This window comes from Dipodomys spectabilis, unplaced genomic scaffold, assembly GCF_019054845.1.
Source record: "Dipodomys spectabilis isolate Male_0828 unplaced genomic scaffold, ASM1905484v1 ptg000081l, whole genome shotgun sequence".
Taxonomy (NCBI): domain Eukaryota; kingdom Metazoa; phylum Chordata; class Mammalia; order Rodentia; family Heteromyidae; genus Dipodomys; species Dipodomys spectabilis.
The window spans coordinates 14,551,233-14,576,797 of record NW_024870758.1 but is presented as its reverse complement, the minus strand read 5'-3'; the positions used below and the strand labels follow the sequence as shown (position 1 = coordinate 14,576,797).

At 39.4% G+C, this 25,565-nt stretch overlaps 1 protein-coding gene across 1 annotated transcript in view; it reads right to left on the bottom strand.

Moving 5' to 3' along the window:
* The window catches only part of Epc2 (enhancer of polycomb homolog 2), a 100,115-nt gene extending 79,663 nt beyond the window's left edge, over positions 1-20,452 (bottom strand). Inside the window, exon 1 of the mRNA XM_042683438.1 lies at positions 20,021-20,452. Within this exon, the coding sequence (XP_042539372.1) occupies positions 20,021-20,173 (153 nt within the window). The 5' untranslated portion in view covers positions 20,174-20,452. The remainder of the gene's footprint in view (positions 1-20,020) is intronic.
* Between the last annotated feature and the right edge of the window lie 5,113 nt (positions 20,453-25,565).

The following is a 25,565-nucleotide window of genomic DNA, read 5'->3' as shown; positions in this document are numbered from 1 at the left end:
AGAAAAAAAGCCACATATAATCTTATGTTAGGAACACAGAAAATATATAAAAATCACTTTTAGGTATATGAGGTACATAGGCAGCATAAATTAATGTCATGTTGAATGTAAGTCCCATCCTTAAGATATTGACACCACACACACACACACACACACACACACACTCTCTCTCTCTCTCTCTCTCTCTCTCTCCAAAACTTGAGAGAAAAAAAAAAATCTCACTTCTAAAACACTACTGAGGGGCTGGGAAGGTGGCTCAGTGGTAGAGCGCTTGCCTTGCAAGCATGAGGCCCTGGGTTCGATTCCTCAGCACCACATAAGCAAAAAGAAAAAAGCCGGAAGTGGCGCTGTGGCTCAAGTGGTAGAGCACTAGCCTTGAGCTGAAGAGCTGAGGGACAGCGCCCAGACCCCAGAGTTCAAGTCCACGACCGGACCAAAAAAAAAAAAAAAAAAGAGCCAAAAAAAAAAAAAAAAAAAAGAGCCAAAAAAAAAAAAAATAAAAAATAAAACACTACTGACCCCAGTATTTTAGATAATGGTATACTTAATTTGTATCCAAAAGCAAGAGGGATAAAAAAAGTTAGATACTTTGGGGCTTTGTTTTCCCAACTTAGAGAAATTAACTATTTCAAGACAAGCTTTGGTGTCTGGGCCTATTTCCAATGGTCATTTTGTACTGCTTTATTACTACCCTATGCATGCAATTTTCCATGTTAAGTTAATATCCTAACAGTACTAAGACTACTTTTAATTTTGTCACAGTTTTTAATACTCTAGCAATATAGATAAGCATTATCTAAATTTGCTTTAGTGCCTAAAGGAATAATCTTCCTTATAATCAACATATTTTAAGCACTTCAGTGACATGTCCCAAATGGTAGAATGTTAGCTTTGAGCAAAAGAAGCTTAAGAACAGTACCCAGGACCTGAGTTCAAGCCCCAGGAATGGCCAAAAAAAAAGTGTAAAATTAGTATTGCTTTTCGTATCAGTATAAACTCAACTTGAAGTTTTAAAACCTCCTTCATTGGGCTAGGAGGGTGGCTCAGTGGTAGAGCACTTGCCTTGCATGCATGAAGCCCTGGGTTCTATTCCCCAGCACCACATAAGCAAAAAGAAAAAAAAGCCGGAAGTGACGCTGTGGCTCAAGTGGTAGAGCGCTAGCCTTGAGCTGAAGAGCTGAGGGACAGCATCCAGGCCCAGAATTCAGGCCCCACAACCAGACCGCCCCCCCCCAAAAAAAACCTCCTTCATGATTCATATTCAATGAGAATTAACCTACAGTATCAGTTAAAATGTTATTCCTAACCTCCTCTAGATCATTTACTCCATGGTAATAAGTCCTCACAGTCATTTACTTCAGCATTGATTATTCTTTGGCAGATAGAGAAGGGAGTAGGTTCAGAGATCCTAGTCTGTCTATTCAGGTACCAGAGATCTCAGATTACAAAATAAGACTTAATTAAACTTCTTTATTCTATAAGGTATCCAAACAGGTTTTATCTCAATTGTTTCGAAAACCCACAGCTAGTAAATCACATTTCCAATACATTCCCAACTAGCTTGTTTCTAGTCTTTTGCCACTATCACCACCTCAAGTACTACCCTCCACAACAGCCACTATCACCACCTCAAGTACTACCCTCCACAACAAAACAATAGTAATCTAGTACAAATATAAACAATCTACCTGGAAGAACCTAGCCCCTCATTGATAAATCTTCTGTTTCCTAAACATAAAAAGAAAAATTGATAAATGCATATAGCTAACTATCACCAGTCACTGCACAGAAATATCTGAAAAGGGGAATAATATCCAGCAGATAATTGTTATTTCCAATTCCCATATTTACCAATTTGCCTACTGGACAAATCTGTGACATTAAAATTAATATAAGACTTTTGATGTAATTCATAAACGTGCAAAATGGAAATTTGCTACCCTATACAAATGTTCCCAACTAAAGTCAAACAAAATGAGAACATGATTTGTTTCAGATTTCATACTATAAACAAATGTCCTTCTCACATTATATCTCATGACATATTTTTCACATTTTTGTAGATGATTTTGCTTTAAAGGAACTCTCAAGTGTAGTACAGTTGAATGTTTCTAAGCACAGGAAGGTTATGATGTGCCTAATGAAAGTAATAAGTTTTGTTTTGACATGAGTTACAGTACAGTACTATTGGCTGAGTTCAATGTCTAAGAATTAGCTATATATTAAGTAAGGTATTTTTAAACAGAAATACACATAAACTTTACACATTCACCAGTTGATGAAAACTGCTATGAACAAAGGCTTGCAGGAACCCAATCCCATATTTCTAAGTAGTGGCTCAGTAATCAGTAATTCTGTGCCCTTGGCAGCTTTATAAACCACAGCTACCTCAAATGAAGAAAATCAACTGTATTCCTCTGTGCGTGTGTATGTGGCTATTAAAGTGTACTTTATTTCGGTTACACATACACCCATAATGAGTCAGTTGAAACAGTTTGAAAATCAACTAATTAGAGCATATACAAAAGAATATACATTCCTAAAGGGAATGTTAAAATACCAAAACAAGAAGCATGGATTATGGACACACACACCAATTCCTTTCGCTACCTATAACGATTATCACAATGCTGTATGAGAATATCTATCACCTTCTATATCAGTCACCATTTAAAAGTGTGATTTGACTGGAAATTTAGGATAAAATCTACATATTAATTTTATTAAAGCACTCCAGATATTCTCATATGAACAAGAACTACTCTTCCATTGTAAACTAGAGGTTCTCAAAATTGGATTCCCAGACAAGTAACATCACCCAGAAACTTCTTACAAGTCCAGGTTCCTTGGTCTGAGAGTAGATCTACTTAATTAGATACTATGAGGATAAGCCTAACATCTGTATTCTCATAAACCATCCAAAAGATGTGGAGACGTGCTAAGTTTGAGAATCTCTGGCCTAAATTTTTCTATATTTCTTTGCCAGTATTGTGAAAAATCCTGATCTCTAGTAAAGCTGAAGGGTAGCTCCTTCCAACCCAGTACATTCAATGGATAAACAATCTTCTCCCAAGTTTTCAGGGAAACCAGCTACTATTTACACCAAAGTAAGTAAAAATCTATGTGTTACTTGTATCAAATAGTATTGTTTCTTTATAATATCCTTCGTATGTTTTTAATTCCTCAATTCTTTTAATAGGGTTTATGTTTTTCCCTAAATTTACATAGAACCACAAAAACTATCTCAATCTTTTTTTCAGAGGGGGCGGGGCAGCAGGGGAGAGTGGTCATACTGAAGTTTGAATTCAGGGCCTGCCTCAAGGCTGGTCCTACCTGCTTTAGTTACTTTTCAAATAAGAGTCTCACTTTTCTTTTCAACTTTTCAACGTTGAGCTAGTCTCAATGACGAACCTATTTATGGGTTCCCTGATAGTTGGAATCAGTTAGTATATACCACCAATGCCCAGATTTTTATTGGTTTAGAGGAAAATCTTACAAACTTTTTACTAGGGCTGGGCCTCTAACTATGAGCCTTCTGATTTCCACCTTCTGAGTTGCTGGCATTACATGTGGGAAATTCAGGCCCTGCCTGTCCTCAAGCCTCTCAAAATTCTACTGAGTATCACATACATTTCTATATGAAAGAAATAATGAGTCATTAAAAAAAAAAAAAAAAAGCTCGGGCTGGCAAGGTAGCCTTGCAAGCACCATATAAGCAGAAAAAGCTGGAAGTGGTGCTATGGCTCAAGTGGTAGAGTGCTAGCCTTGAGCTGAAGGACAGCACCCAGACTCAGAGTTCAGGCCCTATGACTGACACACTCACAAACACAAAAAGCTCTTGGTATTCTGGCATACAGAAATCACTTTAAGAATGTTTGTAAAAATTAACTCAGTAGAATATTACAGGTCAATCATGTATAATATTATGCACTAGTACATTCATTATTAGTTCAAATCATCTGCTTGTGATATAAATTTTCACAGCATAATTTTTACTGTCCATGTTGAATAGGTATCTCACATGGAGCTATTTGTATACAATTCTTTTCTCACCTAAAAAAACTATAAACTGACTAGATAGGTACCAGTTATTCTTCTTGTGTGAAAAGTATATAGGTGTTGCTCTAAAGTCAATAAATATTTATTGAGCAGCTACTATATGCCATTCATTGTACTACATAATAGGAGATATAAAGAAAATACTGACACATGGTTCATGTAGACTATTCAAGAAGCTAATACTGAATAAGCATCACAAAAACTACAATGAAAGTTTGTGGGCTTGCCAACATCATATCTGAAATATGATAACTTTCTTCAAAAATGTGCCCTACTGATCTGCCTTGAGTCCAAAAGTAAATGCACCAAGAAAATACACCAAGTCACTTATCTCAGTTATCTCATGGTTAATCTGATTTTATTTTTACATGTATACAAGAATATAAACAAAATTCCTATGCAAGGTTTTACTGACAATGAAATTCACACACGTGAATAACAGGCTAAGATTTGCTATCTAAACTCTAAACAGCTTAACAGAAAGCTCCAAGTTGGGCTGAGAGCAGGTAGTTCATACCTGTAACCCTAGCTACCCAAGAGACTGAGATATGGAGGATCACAATTCAAGGCCAGCCTGGGCAGAAAAGTTTATGAGGCTCCAAGTCAAAAATAAACAGCAGGGGGCTAGGAAGGCAGCTCACTGGTAGAGCACTTGCCTTGCATGCATGAGGCCCTGGGTTTGATTCCTCAGCACCACAAAAGCAAAAAGAAAAAAGCCGGAAGTGGCGCTGTGGCTCAAGAGGTAGAGCACTAGCCTTGAACTGAAGACCTGAAGGATGGCGCCCAGGCGCAGAGTTCAGGCCCCACGACCGGATTCAAAAAATAAAATAAATAAATAAACAGCAAGATGCAGCCTAACAGGCCATGGTTCAAGTGGTAGAGTGCCAGCCAACCAAGCAAGCTGGGTATGAGGTCCTGATTTCAAACCCAAGAACTGACAAAACATAAAGCTACAATTCACCAATTCTCAATTCCTTAAAGACTTTAAAGGAAAAAAATAAAATCAAAATAATCTGATTTTATGACTTTGGACTTAAGAAATTAACATTATGGCAAAAATTTTACTGGTGAAATGAGTACAAGGCAAACATCTGTCTACCTAAGCAAGTAAAGGCATTTGTCCAGAGATTTTTCTGCATCTTATTATTTATACACACACACACACACACACACACACACACACATTCTGTTGTCTCCACAGAATAAGATCTGAGAAAAAGACACTTTGTGTATGTACTTCTGTGCTGTTAAATTTTTATCTTTAAATCATATAGGTCTATTATTTTTTAATTTTAAACAACTATGAGAAAATAGATTAAACATAAAAGTAAAAGTGGTAGCATCTCCCTTACAATGGGGTAGCTTGCCTAATATCTGGGACACACTAAACAGAATGGGATTGGCATTTGGGCAACAGAAATTCTCCCAAAGAGCTCTGAACCTCAGGAATCATAGATCTCTAAAATGTCCATAGAAAAAAACTGACAAAGGGTTCACGAATGTCAGTAGAAAATAACTTAAATTTCCTAAATCTTCACAAATTAATATTCTCATCATTTATTAACATAGGCAACAGATGTCAGCAGTACTAGCAGTGTCTGTGAAGAACAATACCAACAGAAATCATAGATCTTTTCATGTCACTGAACAGTGGCTATACTTGTCAAAATACTGTTTGCTTATCACTACCTCAAATTTTGCACAACTGGATTCAACTCTATTCCTCTTTAGAACGTGTGAATATTAAAAAAAACTTTTGATATGTTTAACTACTTATGAAGTTATCTGATCTTATACATTTAGTGTTATCTAAGGAATTTCACCTGACTGCCAAAGAGTCCTTGTGAGACAGATAGGCAGACAGACATGAACACATGCATGCATTACACACACACACATATGTACACGGTTAAGAAGTCCTAGACAATGGCTCTTAAATTAGAGGTAACAACTCCCACTTGGATTATCTGAACTGGAATGCTACCAGAAATTGATGGGCAGCAGACAAATGTTAATGACTCTTGTCTTACTGAGTGCTGGTAGCTCATGCCTGCAATCCCATCTACTCAGGAGGCTGAGATTTGAGGATCACTTTTCAAAGCCAACCCAGGAGACTCTTCAATTAACTACCCCCCCCCCCAAAAAAAATATAACTGGAGCTCTGGCTCAAGTGTTAGAGTGCTAGCCTTGAACTAAAAAGCTCAGAGACAGAGCCCAGCCCAGCACAACAAAATAAATAAAACAAAAACTTCTTCTCTTGACTGTAAGAATCCTGTTATCATCAACTACATATTGAATATTAATAATTTTCCAATTGAAAAAAATCACAAGAATCGAACATATTTCATAACTACCCTTATTAGTATATTTCCAGTTTTCAAATCAAAGTGTTAATCCCAGATTCCACTGGTGTCATTAATGTGTATCTTCATTTGCTTCTAAGTGTGCGCCATCCACTGAGAAGATCATCACACTGAAATCCCCATAACTAAGTAATGCATCTAACCTTTCTTTAAAAAATCTGCACTAAGGCTTGGGAAAGTGGCTCAGTTGTAGAGTGCTTGCCTTGCATACATGAAGCCCTGGGTTCGATTCCTCAGCAACACATAAGCAGAAAAAGTCAGAAGTGGCGCTCTGGTTCAAGTGGTAGAGCGCTAGCCTTGAGCTGAAGAGCTGAGGGGCAGCAACCAGGTCTAGAGTTCAGGCCCCATGACTGGCGCCCCTCCGCAAAAAAAAAATCCACACTAAAAACAAATACAATATTTTACTGTCAATTTTCAGGGCTAGTTTGGCTAAGCTGGCAAACATTTGTAATCCAGTACTCAGGAGCCAAAAGCAGGAGAATCACAAGTTGAAAACCAGCCTTGAGCTACATAGCAAAACCCTGTCCCAAAAACAAAAATCAACTATCCAGAACCCAATTATTACTCTAAGAATTAGCTAAAGGTTTAGTTCTCTTGGCCACTAATTTTCAAGGTCTTAATTTCTTTTAATCACTTTCACTGTTAACTGCTCTTCCACAAAACAGGGAAGGAAGAAAAATAGGTATTAATTTGCTAATTATTTAGAGCTATAAAATGTATTTTAATTGATAGGAGAAAAAAATTGTGAAACTAATAATGGTGCATGGGCATACGCTATACATTTTACTACTTTATACTTCTTCATATTTGTTTCTCTATCTAATTACAAAACAGTGTTAATAATAGCAGCTACTGTTAAGTGATATGTAAAGCAGAGTGAAATCCTCATCAAAAAAATCTTTTTTTGTCACCAATTTTTTTCTCTTATGTCTCACCCAGTAATGCATGTGCTAATTCCTTTCCCATGTACATATATGTATATATATGTGTATGTGTATATATATATATATATATATATATATATAATATATACTTTGACCATACACATACTTCATACTTTGCATTTCCTTTGAAATTATTTACAAGAATAGATGCTACCTTTTTTTTTTTTGCAATAGGGCTTTTTTCTGTTATAAGGTAAGGTATTAGGTATAAGATATAAACCTTTGACATTCTTGAAGATTCTTTATATTTTGTGCAAATGTCTGTATCTGAATTCTTTTATCTAAGATTAGAGATTGGTATCTTTTATTATTCAATAAATATTACATACAGGTAATACATTAAAAAACATATATCATAATTAGTGGACGCTTTAATCAGTTAAAAAAAACCCCCAAAACAGAATGTAAATATTGGATGGATCTTGTTTTTTGCTCCAATATGCTATTCTTCTTCTTTTGGAGAATTGAGTCCATTAATGTTTAGGGTTATTATAGAAAGATGTGTCATGTTTCCCGCCATTTACTTGATTTCTTGAATTTTTTTCCTCTTCCTGTGTTTACTAAATTGATCTATTTTTTTTTTTTTTTGTCGGTTGTGGGGCTTGAACTCTGGGCCTGGGCGCTGTCCCTCAGCTCTTCAGCTCAAGGCGAGCGCTCTACCACTTGAGCTACAGCGCTACTTCTGGTTTTCTGGTGGTTTATTGGAGATAGAAGTCTCACGGTCACTCCTGCCCGGGCTGGCTTTGAACTGCGATCCTCAGATCTCAGCCTCCTGAGTAGCTAGGATTACAGGCGTGAGCCACCAGCACCCGGCTTGATCTAATGATTTTTGTCTAATGTGTTTCTTTGATTTTTATTGTTTTCTTCATATTGTATTCCTTTTAGAATTCTTTGTAATGCTGGTTTAGTGATCATGAATTCCTCTAATTTTTGTTTGTCATGGAAGGTTTTGATTTCACCATCTATGTAAATAATAACTTCACTGGGTAGATCAGTTTGGGCTGACAGTTGTTGATCTTCAGTGCTTGGATTATACCATTACCAGGCTTTCCTTGTGTTGAGGGTTTGTGTGGAGGGGTCTGCAGCGATTTTGATTTTCTTTCCATTATAATATAGCCCCTTCTTTAATTTTGTGACATTTAAAATCTGTTCCTTACTATTCATGTCTAATATTTTTATTATGATGTGTCTAGAAGTGTTTCTTTTTGAATCTAGTGTACTGGGGGTTCTATATGCTTCTGTTAAGCAGGTGAGATTTTCTCTCTTAAGAGTGGGGAAGTTCTCATATTATTTTACTGAATAGATTTCTGATGCCTTTATCACTAAATTCTTCCCCCTTATCAATCCCAATTATGCATAGATTTGATTTCTTAGCCGAGTCTGCCAATTCCTGTACTTCTCTTTGGTAGGTTCTGAGTGTTTTTTCCATACTTTTGACTTTTTGTTCTAGCTCCTCTATTTTATCCTCAACTTCTGAAGTTCTATTTTCCAATGTACTTATTCTGTTACTCATGGATTCTACTGTGGTTTGCATTGTGGAAATTTAAGCTTTTATGGTTCCAAGATCAGTTCTCATAGTGCCCATAGTGTCCCAGTGGTGGGAGTGGCCCAGTGGAGAATAGTCTGGCAGCAGGAGTGGTCTAGCAGCTGGGTAGTGGAAACAGCCCAATGCCTGTCCATCTCTGAGACCAGAATCTAACGTTTCCAGTCCCTGCTGCAGACCAGACCAAGCTCCCGCCACTGGCCCCCGGCTAAGCACACACACGGGGTGTTTGCTGGCCTGGGGACCCAATCTGGGCTAGCTTACCCAGTGTGAACTAATCCAAGCCAAGGGAGGGCTGCCACTTGTCATTTGCAAACAGGCCAAGCTGGGACGAAGGCCCTGACAATCTCTGACCTCAAATACCTAAATCACAACAGAAGATTATAAGATTCATAAGCAATCAAGATTCACAACCAAATCAAATAGCCAACAACAATCCAGGGAAGGACTCCAGTAAGAATGAAGAAGAGATGGAAGACAGAAGAGAAATGATGACAGAATTGGTCAATAAAATAAAAGGGGAGATGCAAAAACAACTTCAAGAGCACAAAGAAGAAATGACAAAGAAAATCCAAAACTCCCAGAAAGATACAGAGAAAAATAGACACATTACACACCATGTTAAAAGATGAAAAAAAAATCATATAACTACCATTTGAGATATTTCTCCTCTATATTCTGTTCACTAGTCAAAGTGGCAAAGGTCAGTATTGGAACTAAGTCACAAAAAAATGTCAAAATTTCAATTTATTACTCGTGTAACTGTAACCCCTCTGTACAGCATCTTAACAATAAAATTAAATTAAAAAATTAAAAAATTTTCAATTAAAAAAATCAAATTAGTAATATAATACCTGTCCAGTAACAATCATATATTCTCTGCCCATAAGGAAAAAAAAAAGATAGAAGGTAAACATATACAAGAGAGATAGCGGGATGACTCTTCCATTCTGTGTACCTCTATCTTCACAGAAATATTAGCTAACAGGAAAAAAAGAAACACAAAAAGCGGACATATAAGGAAATGGTGCTGAGGAGAATCTGAAAGTGACTATCATTTGCTTCTACAGTATTAATTAAACAAAAAATTAAAAAATTAAAAATTTTAAAAACCTGGATAATGGAGTAAACAAATTTGCAGTTGTGTTTCATTTATATAGTGTAGACAAGGAAAATAAATATTAGTAAATTTTAAGATAAAAATCAAATAACCATGATGGGCCTTCTCCTATGAACACTGGACTCCTTCATGGATCATTCCTATTAGCCTTTCCTCCTCTAACAACTCTATCTACTAATTACCATTTCTCCACTTCAACTCTATTTAAAATTAAGATACAGGACTATATGTTTAGTAGTAAAAACTTAATCCAAGTGGCTGCATTCATGGTCAACACATGTTACCAATTTTCCATGACCTAAGAGATGGAAGTACATGGGTCATTATCTTACTTGTCTTGGGTACTGAATAAAACAAACATGATAACTTCCTTAAGGGAGTTAGTCTGGCTAGGAAAGTAAGTGTTCTCTCCACTCTCTCTTCCTACTTCTACTACCACCCTGACTCCCACTTAGTCTAGTTGGGAAAGTAAGTATGTCACACACACACACACACACACACACACACACACACACAAAGCATTCAGACACACCTTTGTATACATACACAAGGGAAAAATATAAGGTAAATGATAATATCTTAAGACATACACAGAACAGAATGCTCTGTCAATTTGAAGTAAAAATCAATTATCAGGCCATATGAGTAAAATTTATTCTCCACCTTTTGAATCATGTGCAGATAGTGAATAAATATTATTGAATATCATTTAAAAAACTATAAACTAAACTGTGGCATCTAAGAAATGTTAAGACATTAACTTTATAAGTATTTACATTTCCTAGAACTTTTTATCTATTTAACAGTCTAGACAATAGGCCCAGTACAAAGAAATGTGAATTCACAGATTCAAGCAATTTTTAGATGAAAGGATAATCTACAGGTCACTCAATCTAATCCCATTTCCAAAATGAAGAAACTAAAGACTAAAAAGGTTCAATAATTTTCTTTGAGGCCACACAAAATTCATCCCTTACAACTCTGAAAATTAATGTAAAGGAATTGCTTTCTTTAAAAGGACTTTGGACGTCAGGTACAGTGGTTCATGCCTATAATACCAAGTACTAGATTGGGAGGACAGAGATTCAAGGCCAGGCAAAAACTTAAGAACTCATCTAAACAAATAAGCAAGGCATAGTGGTACATGCCTGGGATCCCAACCATACCAGAGACATAAGGAAGACAATCAAGGTTGCAGGCTGTTCCAAGCGCGACCTTACCAGGAAAATAAACTAAAGCAAAAAGGCCAAAGATACGGTGATAGAGTGCATGCCCAGCTAGCTCAAGGCCCTGCATTCAGAAGGGGGGAAAAAGGACTAAGGAAGCTTCTTTCATTTTAATCTCATCACCATACCTTAAAATTTTTAAGTTTGTAAAATTCACTTTGAGATAAGCCACATTAAAACAATATAACTTCTGTGAGGAAAGGAAAAGCATAGAAAGGGCTAGTCTGAGCAAAATATAATATGTGAATATATGACCCAAAAAAAAAAGCATGTGGTGCAATTAAGACACACTAAAAATAAAATGAATGACAGGAAAGTAACAGTCTCTGTTGGGGGAGGATACCAATGGGAGGGATTGGGTTAGAAAGATGATGAATGAGGAAGACTATGGTTAAAGTACTTTGTTTGCATGTATGAAAATAGAACAATGAAACCTTTTGAAATTGTTGGAAGACTATAGAGGAGATAAAGAAGGATAGTGGGAGACAGGTTGAGTGGCATACATTGAATACATGTGTGGAAATGTCACAAAGAAATCCCCCTTGTACAACTAAGAAACGCCAATTAAAAATAAGTAAAAACCTCAATGTTAACTTCCTAACTTATAATCATGCTCTGTACCCATCAGTAGATCTTTGGCCAGCTTTCTTACCTCGTAGAGAAGCTCTGACCAACATTCAAATAGTGTACCAACTTCTCTTACTCCTTCACTGGATGACTTAAGAAGTAGACAATTTCCAGGCACTGGTGGCTCACAGTTATCCTAGCTATTAAGGAGGCTGAGAACTGAGAATCATGGTTGAAAGCCAACCTGGGCAGGAAAGTCCATAAGATTCTAATCACCAATTAAGCACCAAAAAAGCTGGAAGTGGACCTGTGGCTCAAGTAGTAGAGCACTAGCCTTAAGCAAAAACACTCAGGGACAGTGCCCAGGCCCCAAGTTCAAGCCCCAGGACTAGCATGAGAGAGAGGGGGGAAGGGAAAGGGAGGGAGGGAAAACAAGTTGAGAAATATTATAAATTTGGTTAAAAAAAAAAAAGGAGTAGAAAACTGATGTAATCTTGACCAATAACACCCTACCTATCTTCAGAATCTAAATTTTGAACAGAAAGAAATGTAACAATGAAGATAATAGCTGTTTACTAATTTGCACAATTCATCCTCCCAACAAGCCTATGGAATTTTATAAATGACGTCTGCCCAGGCACTCAAACTTATACAGTGTTGCTCCACAGCACATAGTTAACCAATACCATACATTGCTTCTCACAAGATTAGATAGCAGTTTGGTAATATTAATATCACTAGCAGCTGAAGGGCCTACAGCTTACATATCCTATTGTAATAATGAGTTCTAAACTACTGAATTTAACAAAGCACGTGGCACATGCTTAACGCCCTCACTCTCACTTAATATATGTTAGCAGTGATGAACAACCTAAGGCTCAGAGAAGATAAACAAGCTCTATTATATAACCCCTGAATGAAAGAACCAGAAGCAAAACCAGAAAAAATGACTCCAGACTTGAATATGAAAGATCTTCCTTGTAGATAACTCTAAAAACTCCTAGATCTACCTACCATTCAAAGCCATCTAGAATCTGGTACAATTCTATATTTTGTTCAAGTTACTCTCCATGCCAATTTGTTTTTCTCCAGTCATGGGGCTTGAACTCAGGGCCTGGACTCTATTTATGAGTTCCCCCCCCCCCCCGCCCCGCACCCCTCCCTCTCTGCAGACTAATGCTCTACTACCTGAGCCAGAGCTCCACTTCTGGCTTTTTGGTGGTTAGCTGGAGATAAGAGTCTCATGAACTTCCCTGCCTGAACTGGCTTCAAATTGTGATCCTCAGATCTCAGCCTCCTGAATGGCTTGGATTATAGGCAGGAACCACCAGAACTGGTCTCTACGCCCATTTTTATTCAATAATTTACCAAATATTTACTGAGTACTTTCTATGTTTTAAAGTTGGTAACACTGAAGTTATAGAAGACAACATAAGAATAGTATGCCCACTTAGCCAAACAAGCAGAAAGAGCTAGGAGTATGATAAAGCTATGACAGAGTACTACCCTCCTAAAGTCCGGATCCACAGGGCAAGAATGATAGGCAAGAACAGATAAAAAGCCATAGTAGAATATCCTTAAATCTACTTAACATCTATAAAACTTGCTTTAAGTATTCCTGTGCTCAAATATTCACTTCAACGTATATTTGGCAACAAATCTAGAAGCCCAAATGGTTATCTTTCTCAATGAGGCTTACTCTATGTATATCAGTAGTGTACTTTCACTCCTCTCAACTATACTGACATGTAACGTTTTGAAATGACTATGGATGTTAACTACTAGGTTGACTAAACTAGTAGTTTGGGTAACTTTCCAGATACCTAACTAACTGTACATACTTCAAATCACAAATTCCCCATTTAAATTCTGTGATATCAACGTTCATATTTTAAGTCCTAACAATGTTCCAGCACACCAGTTTACACATAGTTTGTACATACAGATCCCTTTAAACAGTGTCCAAATATCTTATAATAACAAACAGTGCCCAAATATTTTATAATAACACCTGGCCTTTACATAATATTTGGCATGTCATTTACTTTGTTTAAAGAAATACTTTGTATTTGTACAATATCAATTTACATACTTTATATATTTCATAGAATCTATTACAAAATAGGAAATACATGAATGTCAAAAAGTTTGAAATGACATTAAATACATTCTCATCCTATCAAATATCACTTAAAATATTAAGATAGTGGCAAAAATAACATAAAAGAGAAATTACAATTCAAATCAGTCATGATCTTTTCCTTCAAAAATAAGCTGAGAGTGTTATACTGGTTCACACTTGTAATCTCAGCATGTAAGAAGCTAAAGCAGAAAGATTATGAGTTTGATGCTAGCCTAGACTATAGAGAAATCAATACCCTGCTTCAAAAAAACAGAAAATGAACAAGTAATAAAAAAAATGAGCTTGTGATTCTTATAGACCTTGGATCATGCTTGAAGAATTAGCTCACACAAATCTACTCATACCTCAGAGATAATTACCACAAAACAAAGACATACTAAAGCTATGCTTATGGTAGCTTTTTTTATTTGTTTTGGTGCTGGTACTGGGTCTTGAGCTCAGGGCCTCAGTGCTGTTCCTGACCATTTTGCTCAAAGCTTGTGCTATACCACTTGAGCCACAGCTCCACTTCTGCCTTTCAGTAGTTAGAGATAACAGTCTCACAGACTTTCCTGCCCAGGCTAACTTTGAACTGTGGTCCTCAGATCTTAGCCTCCTAAGTAGCTAGGAGAACACGTATGAACCACCAATGCCCAGCTGCCAATGTGTTTTTTTAATTGTATATTTAAAGAGGGCTCTGACTTAAAAAAAAATAAAGATTTAAGTTATATGTAGCATAACTTAAAAATATACATAACTTATACAAAGTAAGCAACCAAAGAGAATTCCTGGAAGTTATTTAACTCTGCTGATAAGTTGTGAATTATGTATCCACAAACACACAAATACATGAGAGGAGAGGAGGGGAGGAAAGAAGAGGGGAAATACAGATAGCACATGCAGTCACATATGCTATGGGAAAAAGAAACAGCAGCTCACTCAACATCAACAAACATTTGCCAAGCATACATGTTATGCGAAAGGTATGCTTCTAAATACTTGGAATGTATTTATGGACAAAGTATCACTGCCTTGATAAAGATTATATACTAGTAAGAGAAAAATCTGAACAATAAACTAGGATACTTTCTCTAAACTGTCTTATAAATGTTGAAGATAACACTCAAATATAATGGTCCAAAGTCAACAAACTAATTAAAAAAGAAAGTAAGAAAATCTGAAGACCAAAGAGTAAAGTCAGAGCAGAGGATATACTTTAGTGGTAGACTGCATGCTTAGAATGTACAGAAGTACAAAGCAGAGGATTTGATCCCTAGTGGCACAAAAGAGATGAAAAAGAAAATGGAGCGAAGTCAGATTGTTAAGTGAGGAAAACACTACATTTAATAACTTAATAGGACAAATGAGTATCCGCTTTTAAAGTTCTTCAACTTATAAAAACTAAATGTTATTTAGTTTAATTATAGTAAACTTAGTTCAGATGATAATTCTGGGTTTTATAAGAATCCTGAGCATGATTTGCAGGGAAATGGATGGAGCTAGATGAAATCATGTTGAGTGAGAGGTGAGCCAAGAGCAAAGAGACAAACAGTACATGGTCTCCCTGATAAGTGGATGTTAAATCCAAAATGTTAGGTGATACGACAAAGTTAATTAGCAGGACTTAAGAAACAAAGGACTTCCACTCATCTGGTCGAATCACTACTAAATAACCCCACGCTGCTGATCACATGTATGGTATATATGTGCACACCAGAGGGGAACCAGGAAGACAACACAGAACTAGAGGGAATCAGGGGAAAACATGTAACAGTGGGACCCATCAGCAGCACTGGACATTGACCAAAATGAACTAAGCAACTCAATGGCAGTGATGGGAGGGAAGGAACAAGTGGAATAGAAGGAACAGCTGATGCTATGCAAAACAAAAGAAATGAACATATCACCCAATGAGGAAGAAATAACTGTATCGCAAAGCTCATAGAACTCATAAATGTTATAGACCGTGATAGACAATTTGCTCCAGGAAAGTTAGAATGTGTTTGTGATTTTAACTGAGCATCACTATCCCACAATACTGTGAAATTTGGGAAATTATGTAACCACTTAATCACAATAAAAAAATTGGAAAAAAAAAAAAAAGAATCCTGAGCATGAAGAATGGTGATTATGAGAATAAGCTTTTGTAACATCAAAGGCCGGGGTATGAATTCTAGCCCTGCCCATTATCAGCAGTAAGACCTTTCAGTTTCTTCAACTATAAAATGTAAAACTACAGTACCTCATAGGCTTGTTATTACTATGATTAAATGTTAACCAAACACTGGAAACAAATCAAATAGCCAACATTAGACATAAGAATAAATATACTATGTATCAATACACTAAAACACTCTTCAGAAAAAAAAAGTACAGACTGATATATGTAACAAGTTAAGTAAAAGAAGCTGAATACAATTACCTATGCTTCCACTTGCATGAAATTCTACAAAAGGCAAGACTAATAGCACATGAAAGAAAGCAAATCAGTGGTTGCTTCAAACAAAAGATAGAGGTACTAGCTACATGGAAGCACAACATTGAAAATGTTCCTCATCTTTGGTGTATACATGTCAAGACTCATCAAACCCTTGATGTAAATGTGTATATATTATAATATGTAAAATTATACCAGAAAGCTAATTTAAAACAAAACGATTAACTGAAATATACAACAGACCTGAGACAAAAGTATTCAATAAATAATAGATATAAAGAACAGTAACACTATACAATACTCATGAAGCCATGTCAGACTGCCTAATTCTTCTGGCTTAGATTCTAAATAAAGTAGATGACATAAGCCAAGTACATGAGCAACACTATAGACAGCAAGTTACAGGAGAATGCCAACTGGTGGATCTTAAAAGACAATGAAAAGACAGGAAGAAAGTTTTGTTTTGTTTTGTTTTTAATGTTTGTATAGCCTGGAGCTGGTAGTTCATGCCTGTAATCCTACCTAGTCAGGAGGCAGAGATCTGAGGATCAGAGTTCAAAGCTAACCCAGGTAGGGAGACCTGTGAGACTCTTATCTCCAATTAAAACAATAACAACAACAACAATAACAAAAAAAAAAGTCTAAAGTAGAATTGTGGATAAAAGTGGTACAGCACTCACCTTGAGCACAAAAGCTCAAGGACAGCACCCAAGCCCTGAGTTCAAGCTCCAGGACTGGAACAAAAAAAAAGCTGTTATGTCCAAAAGAATAGAAACAGCTGAGAATGATCTGGTTATTAACATACTATCAAAGCTAAAAATTACCTCATCTTGGCACTTCTAGAAGGTAATTTAAAATTGAGTCAATAACTACACAAAATTCAAATAACAGTTCCATAGTGACAGAGGAGACTGCCTTGATGGAGGAGATGGAAGTGGAAGCTGAGTGAAACTATACTTGTACTCTTCAAAATGAAATATTTTTTCAAATAGTAAGAGCAGTTTTTAATCACCAATTAATATTTTAAGTCCAATTAGACATGATGGTGCGCAACATTATCAAGGCATACTTAAAAATAAATACTATATACACACACATATACAGAGAGAGAAAGAGAGAAAGCATTGTATTGCTAACAAAATTCCTGTAAATAAAAGATTAGAGGAAGTGGCTGTCACTGATGAAAATACCAGTCTTCTGATACATACACACACATAATATTGTTTTTCTTTTTTGTAAAAATGAAAAGAACAATCTAGCACCTCAACTGAACCTTCTGGGAAGCAAAAGACATTATAAATATTACAAATAGGATTTGCTTGGCTTTAAGGACCTCCACTCACAGCACTAAAAAAGCAAAAAATATTACTCAAAAGAGCTGAGAATCAGTGGCTTATGCCTGTAATCATAGCTGGGCTGAGATCTGAGGATTGTAGCTTGAACCCAGCCACGGCAGGAAAAATCTGTGAGACTCCACTATCTCCACTAAACTACCAAAAGAAGAAGAGAAAAAAAAAAAAAAAAAAAAAGCCAGAGTGGAGCTGTGGCTCAAGTTGTTGGTAAAGCCTTGAGTAAAAGCAGCTCAGGGAAAGCACCCAGGCCCTGAGTTCAAGCTCCAGGACAGGCACAAAAAAGGGGAGGGGGGTGAAATTGAGAGGTCCTGAATTTCCACTAGCTTTATCAGATTTTTTTTCTTCCCCCAAACTGGACAAGTGAAGCTAGCAGGCTAGTGAACAGAGACAAGCTTAGCACTTACTTTCTACCCCTGAAGTTACAAGTTTTGTTGAGAAAGTTAATATTATAGCAAGGCTTATAATTCATTTTTAGCTACTTTTTTCTGAATAGTACTGGGTTTGAACTCAAGAGTTTTGAACTTGCCAGGCACTACTACGCCACAAAAGTAAACCTAAATTAAAATTAAAATACTTAAAACATGTGGTAAAACTCAGGGCCCAGTGCTGATTGCAAAAAATAAACCCACAATGTATCTTCCAGGGGTTAACTCTTCATTTTAGAAAATGGCTCTTGACTCCAGTTCTAAAATAACAGGATACACTGAATTACATACAATATCGATACTTTTATGATTCATTAAGCTACCTTTCTATTGGGAGGGGAGGATAAAAAACATGAAAGGAATTTCTAAATATATTCTTAAAATTCAAATAATTCAATGAATTCTTGTAGACACTATTACTTTTTTAAAATCTGTGAAACAGAAGCTAAGAAATTCTCAAATATGATTGGCTCCAAAAATTAGGCATAAATGCTGGGTTCCAATATTACTATTTTTTAATTTAATGTTCATCCTGATGGCTACTGTCATATTTATCTTCTGAAAATGTTACGCCTTTCAGGTAATCAACACCGAAGAACATAACGATGAAATCGCAGTAGAAAGTACTAATAACAGGGTAACATAATGAGGTCAGAACCCGAGCAGCCAATCAAAAGCTTAAATGCATTTCCTGCAATATTAATAGTCAAAAGAGAAACCCAATCACAGAAACCTCGGGCTTTCTTTTGACAGTCACAGAAGCCAGAGAACCAATCCTCACACGCCCGAGGTTGACAATAAGGCGGGACTGGAGGTTCATTGAAGAAATTCGAGAGTGCAGTTACTATGAACTTCACCAGCAAGTAACACCACCACAAGCATCCACAGACACTGCCAAATGAAACGCGAGGCTGCATTACGTAAAACCTGGTTCTGTCAAACGAAGTGCAACATTACGCAAATGTTCATTTATGGGGGAGGGGGGACACCATCTCCCCCCCCCCCCAAAAGCGACTTTATTATCAAAAACGCAACTGAACGCTTGGATGCACTGGGTCCTGAACTTCTGAGAGACCGCCTTCCAACACCAAATGCCGGGGTGCAGCGCGGGGCAGCGTGGAGCCGACGGCTCGCCCGGAGCACCTCGGCTCCGTCCTAACGCTGCGCACCGAGCGGGAGTCCGCCCGGTCAGACAGACAGACAGACAGACAGGCAGAGGCAGCCGGCCCGCCAGCCTCGCAGTCCGCGTCCGGTCCGATCGCGCTCCCCGGCTACGTCCGGGGCGGCAGTCGCGGCCTCCCCCGGCGGCGCCGCCTCCTCCCGGTGCACCCTCTCCCGCTGGGAAGCGGCGACTCGTACCTCGCTGGGAGACGTTTGGTTGGGAAGCCTTTTACTTTCCCTAAGTCATTTCAAAGGGAACCTACTGCAAGCCCCCTTTTACAAATGGACGGAAAAGTACTTCCGAACCCACCGGGGCCTTCTCTGTTCCTCAACCCCGCACAGGAGAAATGTTAATTTAAAAGGAAAAAAAAAAAAAAAAGGTAAACAGAGGCCGTACGCCAATTACGGCCAGCACATTCCCTGCGCCATTCCCGGTCGCTGATTACGGCAAGGCCCCCTTACGGCAGCGTAAGCGGCGCAGCGAGCTAATCACAACACTGGGACGCAACAACATGGCGGCTGCGGGCGGGCGCTGCGCCGGCCGAGAGGGTTTACGCTACTCCGCCAGCGTAGAGTCCCATGCGTTCGAGCGGCAGTGGCGCCCTCCAGCGAGCGTAAAGCGCTCTGTGAATGGCAAGGCCCGACTGACAAAGGGGAGGGGGGAGGAGGGAAGGGGGGGTAATAAACACTCGAGTCCCTACCGATTCCTCCTCCTTCTCCATCCCGGTGGGCATCTGGGGCACGGCCCGGTTGATGGAGACGCAGTCGTTGAGATCAGGCATGTCCTTGCCGCGGTAGATAGGCAGCGGTTTGGCGGCGTCCAGCGCCCGCGCTCGGAAGGAGAGTTTACTCATTGTCTCCCCGCCTTACAGGAACAGCCCGGGCGGCGGCGGCGGGGCGGGCGGGGAGGGGGGGAGCACTCCCGCCGCCTCCTCCACCTCCTTCCTCAGTGCAGCGCGGCCGGCCCGCTCCTCCTCCTCCTCCTCACTGCCCCCGGCCACAGCATGGGCGCCCACCCCGCCCGAAAACAGCCCCCCGCCGCCCGCGGCCGCTTCCACACTCTAGATCCGCCGCTCGCCCGCCCGATCCGCTCCCTGCGCCATGGCCAACATGGCGGACATTACCACAGCGGCGGCGAGCGATCCCGGCAGCCCGCGCGAGAGCGCGCCCCCGCCTCGGGAGCGCGCCTCGCCCTCTCCCTCCCCTCCCTGCTTCCTCTCCCTTCCCCTCCCTTGCCTGCCCACCCACTCTCTCCGCGGCACGGCCGGCCGGCGGGAGCGTGCCGGGCCTCCTCTAGCCGTTCGCGGGAGAGGGGGCGGCGGCGGCTTCGCTCGGCTCGGCGGGTCGCCGCCGCTCGCTCGCCGCGTGGCAGGTGCCAGGTGCGCGAGTTCCCCGACGCGTCCGCCTCTGCCTCCGCGGCCGGGTCCACCGCGCCGGCCGGGCGCTCCGGAGGAAGGCGCTCCGGGGCCCCCCGACAGCCGCGTCGAGCCTCGCTCGGGTGCCGGAGGCGGGGAGCGCGGGAAAGGAAGCTGTCGGTCCTCCAGCCGCGGCCACCATCACATCCTGATCTGCCGGGCGCCTGAGCGCCGGCGCACCCGCCTCCCCAGCCCGCGCGTCCCCGGGAGGTGCGAAAGGTCCGCTCCCGCTGCCCACTCCCGGCGCGTCGGCCCCGGTGGGGCTCGCTCGCTCGCCCGCCCCCCCCCCCCCCGGAAAACGCTCAGCCTTCGTCCTGCATCCTCTCCTCGGGTACCTGTCCCGAAAGCGATCGCCCGCGCGGAGCATCATCCCCCTCCGGTCCGCGCCTTTGCCGGAGGATGCCCGTGGCAGCAGCGAGTGAGAGGTTTGAGACGCTGAACGCAACAAGTGGACTTCAACCTGTCATCCAAACTTCAGCGGAGTTATCCGAGTGGACGGTAGATGCTTCTCCCGAGCCACAAAACAAACGGCAGAGCTCAAAAAGGCGCGACTTAAAAAGATTTCACCAAAGCAGCAAACGTGTCCCAAGTGGCAGCTGGTGTGAAAATACTGGGTGCTGTCAAGACGCCAAGGAATCTGAGCTCAAGTTCTTGCTTCCAGGTAAAAGGGCAGCTGCAGAGATGGATGTCAGCCACCACCACCACTCCCCCCCCCCCCAAAATGGAAATAGGCGAAGAAAACTATACAGATGACACAAGGCATGATTAATAATGCCAGATGACATTACAGACAATGGCTGTGACACTTCAGAGGAAGAAGATGTGGCTTTCTCCGGAACCCGGAGAAGAAAGCTCTAAAGAGGAGGAAAAAAATCAAGTTGACTCAAGTACCAGCTATTGTTGACATCGCCCTATTTTTCCTGAGTTTCTTGATTAATCTTCAAGCATTACCGATCTCACAAAATTTCCCCAAACTGTAACATCTTTACCATTTTCCAATAATCGATCAATATCCTACTTATGAAAGGGTAGATGCTTTGCTACAGTCCAACAGTGAACACACTTCTTTATAGGAAGAATGGCAATTTTTTGTCAATAAGGAAACAGAGTCAGACACATGGCTTGCCAGGTTTCAACACTACTTGGGTTCAAATAAAAATCTGCCCTTATTTGAAAACTCTTGTTTGCTCAACAGCACTACCCTCCTATCCAAGCTCCAGTTGACAATTCAACATTCTAAAGTTGTTGGTGAAAAGTTAAATTGCTGAGACTTGCAACTATGGCTATTACAGTGTGTAACCCAGAGCCTAAAGATGCAAGAGCCCCAAGAAAGAAAAGCACAACATCTGCTCTATTAAACACTACTTCTCCAGTTCCATTTTTCACATCTGATTCATATTGTTGACTGATATGCCATGAAGAAATTTAGTGATACTCCATTCCATTCCTGTTGGCTTTCCGTGCTCTCCAGCTTCCTATCTTTCACAAAGAGAAGTTTAGGACTAATTAGAGTTTTTGTTTTTTGTGTTTTTTTTTAATTCAACCAAAGAGCAGTTTTTGTTATAGCTGTAAGCTTCCTATCTTTCACCAAAGAGAACATCAGGACTAATTAAAGTTTTTTTTTTTAATTCAACTAAAGAGCAGTTTCTGCTATAGTTGTTATTTTTCTGTTATTCCTTTACTTTGATCAGATAGCATTTTTTAAAATCTTAAGGCTCCATTTTTCTGGTTGTCCTGTAGGCAGTGATTATAGAACTTGGAATAAAATAGTTTGAAGCAAATAGCACAATGCATTTTTCCATTGGAGCACATTCTGTTACACATACATGCACACACACACATTTCTTGGCTTCCAATTCAGTGCCCAAACTAGAATGCTTCTACCATTGGAAAGTATCTGTGCATAAATATTATTTTTATACAATTTATTTCCATCTTGTTGAAAACATATTATTAGTGCTAAAAACACAAAATGCTTTTTCAAAAGTATATCATCTCATGTCTCTGTTAATCAAAACCTGTTTCAAATGGTTATGCAACCTAGTTGCCTATCTTAATTTTGACATACACTACACTAACTACAGTCATTCTAAAATCCATCCACTTCAATATGCTTTAGATCAATTCCAAATGGCATGTGTTTATGAAACACCCTAGAATTAGAACAAGTTTTTAAAAACCGAATAAATAAAGCACACTGTCTAAAGAGTCTAAATTAAAACAAATATGAATACTCCAGTTTCCATGTCCCAGTATTAAACTGTTTCCAAATAACGAACAACATTATTTTTAAAGGAACTTTAAACTAATAAACACAGTTGCTATCCAACTATTTCTGTTACATTCTTTCTAATTGGCTCTCTATATCAGCAAATCCAATCGAATATTGATTGGGTTAGTATGTGAACTACATCTCTACAAACACACCCTTTATGTTCCTAGGAATAAGCCTGGTACTAATGAAGCTCTGTAGTTTTACATATGTAATCTGAATGTGAGGTCTGCATTCATTACAATCTACTGGAATCAATGCTGTGGTTTCATACCCTTTATGGAGGCAGCTCTGAATCTCTGATGTAGGGATGAAGGCTTTACTAAGAGGTGACATGCCAAACATCTTCCACTTCTTCCATTCATCACAGCGAGAATACCAGGTGGTAAATACAAATGTGTAGCTGTGGCTCAGTCTCTTAGCTGAATCTCTCTCCTTTCAAACCTGGTTGGAATCACAGGGTGCCACCTTGTGTATAAGCTGACGCTTTACTTCCCATTTCTACAAAGAATTAGGATAGACTCAAAAAATACCAGTCTGAAAGCTCTGTAACTTATTAACCAAAGGGGAAAAATGAAATAGGTATAATTGAAGTAAACAGACATGAAAGCACACAGTCCAAAGGATACACACACTAGATTTTGAATCACACCAACGGTCTGTCTCATTTGTTTCCTCACCCTTGACTGGAAAGCACACCCAATGCCCCACACATGGAATAGATTGACCATACACTCAGGCTTTTGAAGGGTACCAGAAAATGAGTAAAGCTCTTGTTTCACCTAATAAGTCTGGTTGGACAATCATCTATATCCAAACAACAAGAAAAGTGTCTACATTTAATTTCAGGACTTTGTATTTCTGAGACTAACCTCTATCTACTTAATAAAGAGCATGATAATGAAGGTTGAAAAAGTGAACTTGAAAGAGGGAACTACAATTGTTGGAGCAGGGCCACAGGAGGAAAGGGAAGAGAAAGAGAGGGGGTGGGAGGGAGGGAGGGAAAGAGAGGGAAAGGGAAGGGGAGGGGAGGGATACTTTTTAATGCAGCTACCTTGCCCTTGAGAAATTCCATGTTTGGAGAAAAGCAGCTCCAAATTCAGCACAGTTGCCATTCAGTTGAAGTCATGGTTATATTCATGGTATTAACTGGACCCTTCATGTTATTTTCAGTAGGGCATTGCAGTGAAGATCTTGCACTTTGTCAGTTCAGTATCTTGTATGTTTATCTTTATCTCAGTTGCCTTTCCTGACTTCCTCCACTGGCTCATCCCTTTCCCCTTGAGCAGGTACCTGGGAAAATCTCTCTCTCTCTCTCTCTCTCTCTCTCTCTCTCTCTCTCTCTCTCTCTCTCTCTCTCTCTCTCTCTCTCTTTCTCTCTCACATCCCCCCACAGGCCTGAAATGTGGCTCTTCTAAGTGCCCAATTATGGACAGACCAATATGTCTTAAATGACCATGTCCCAGAGGATAGAGTTAACATTCTTTTGTGCAAAGGAGCTTAACTAGGACCAATGCCTCCTATTCTTGCAGGAGTGAGCTAAGGGTATGCAGGGCCAAGAGGTAATTTGACCTTTGCATCAACAAGGTATGCATTGCTGTTTCAGGTTATGCAGCCCTAGGGTGAAAAGGAGTGTTCTTATGCACTCTATCCATGTGAAAGCTGTCCTCTAGTTTGGTGACAATAGCTATTATTTGCCAGCATTGTTTTCTGTCTGTAATCCCATGTACAATGCTTACACTGTGTCTTTACTTAAAAAGAGAGTAGCCCCATTTCTAAGATGGTGTGCCACAGGCAGATTTGGTAGCTCAAGAGGGAACACCAAGGATAGTCTTAAAGTCAACTATGTTTTAATGGAGGATATCATCCCCTCTTACTCAGAGCATACAGAGGACTTTATGTGCCATATCTCTGTTATCAAATCTCCCCAGTCCAATAGTCCTGGCAACACTTAATAGTCCCCTTAGGGCTAGTAAGTAGATAGCCCCGAGCCTGCTAAAGAACAGAGATAACATTTTAGGACAACTTGAGAAGATTTTTAAGAACATAGAAGTTCTATAAGTGGACATTGGTTTGATGACCAGTTTTAGCTACCATATTCATGCCCACCACCTGGGGTGGTAGCTACAGCTTGGTTTGGTCTAGTCTGCTGCACAAAGGTCCTATTAACCAGTATGGTCCTCTCTCTTCCTACTTCTCTTCCATGAAGTTGAAATGGCATATGTACTATGCTTCAGCCAATGGATTTAACAGTTCTGGTCTTATTTAAACTGTGTCTAAGTTGTTAACAAAGGAAAAAAATTGACATATATTTGACAAATATTTGAAGTTACTCCCTTAATGAGATAAATAAGATTTCAAGGAAAGTAAGGAAAAAAAATTTACATTTTACTTTATAATCCTACTGTTTAAAATAATAGTAGCAGTACCTGGAAAAAATGATGTTAAGTGAAATAAGTCAGGCCTGAAGAGACGAAGATTACATGGTTTTTCTCATATGTGGAAACTAGAATTTGTTTACAAATATGTAAATAAATACTTTGGGAAGTATGCAAGTAT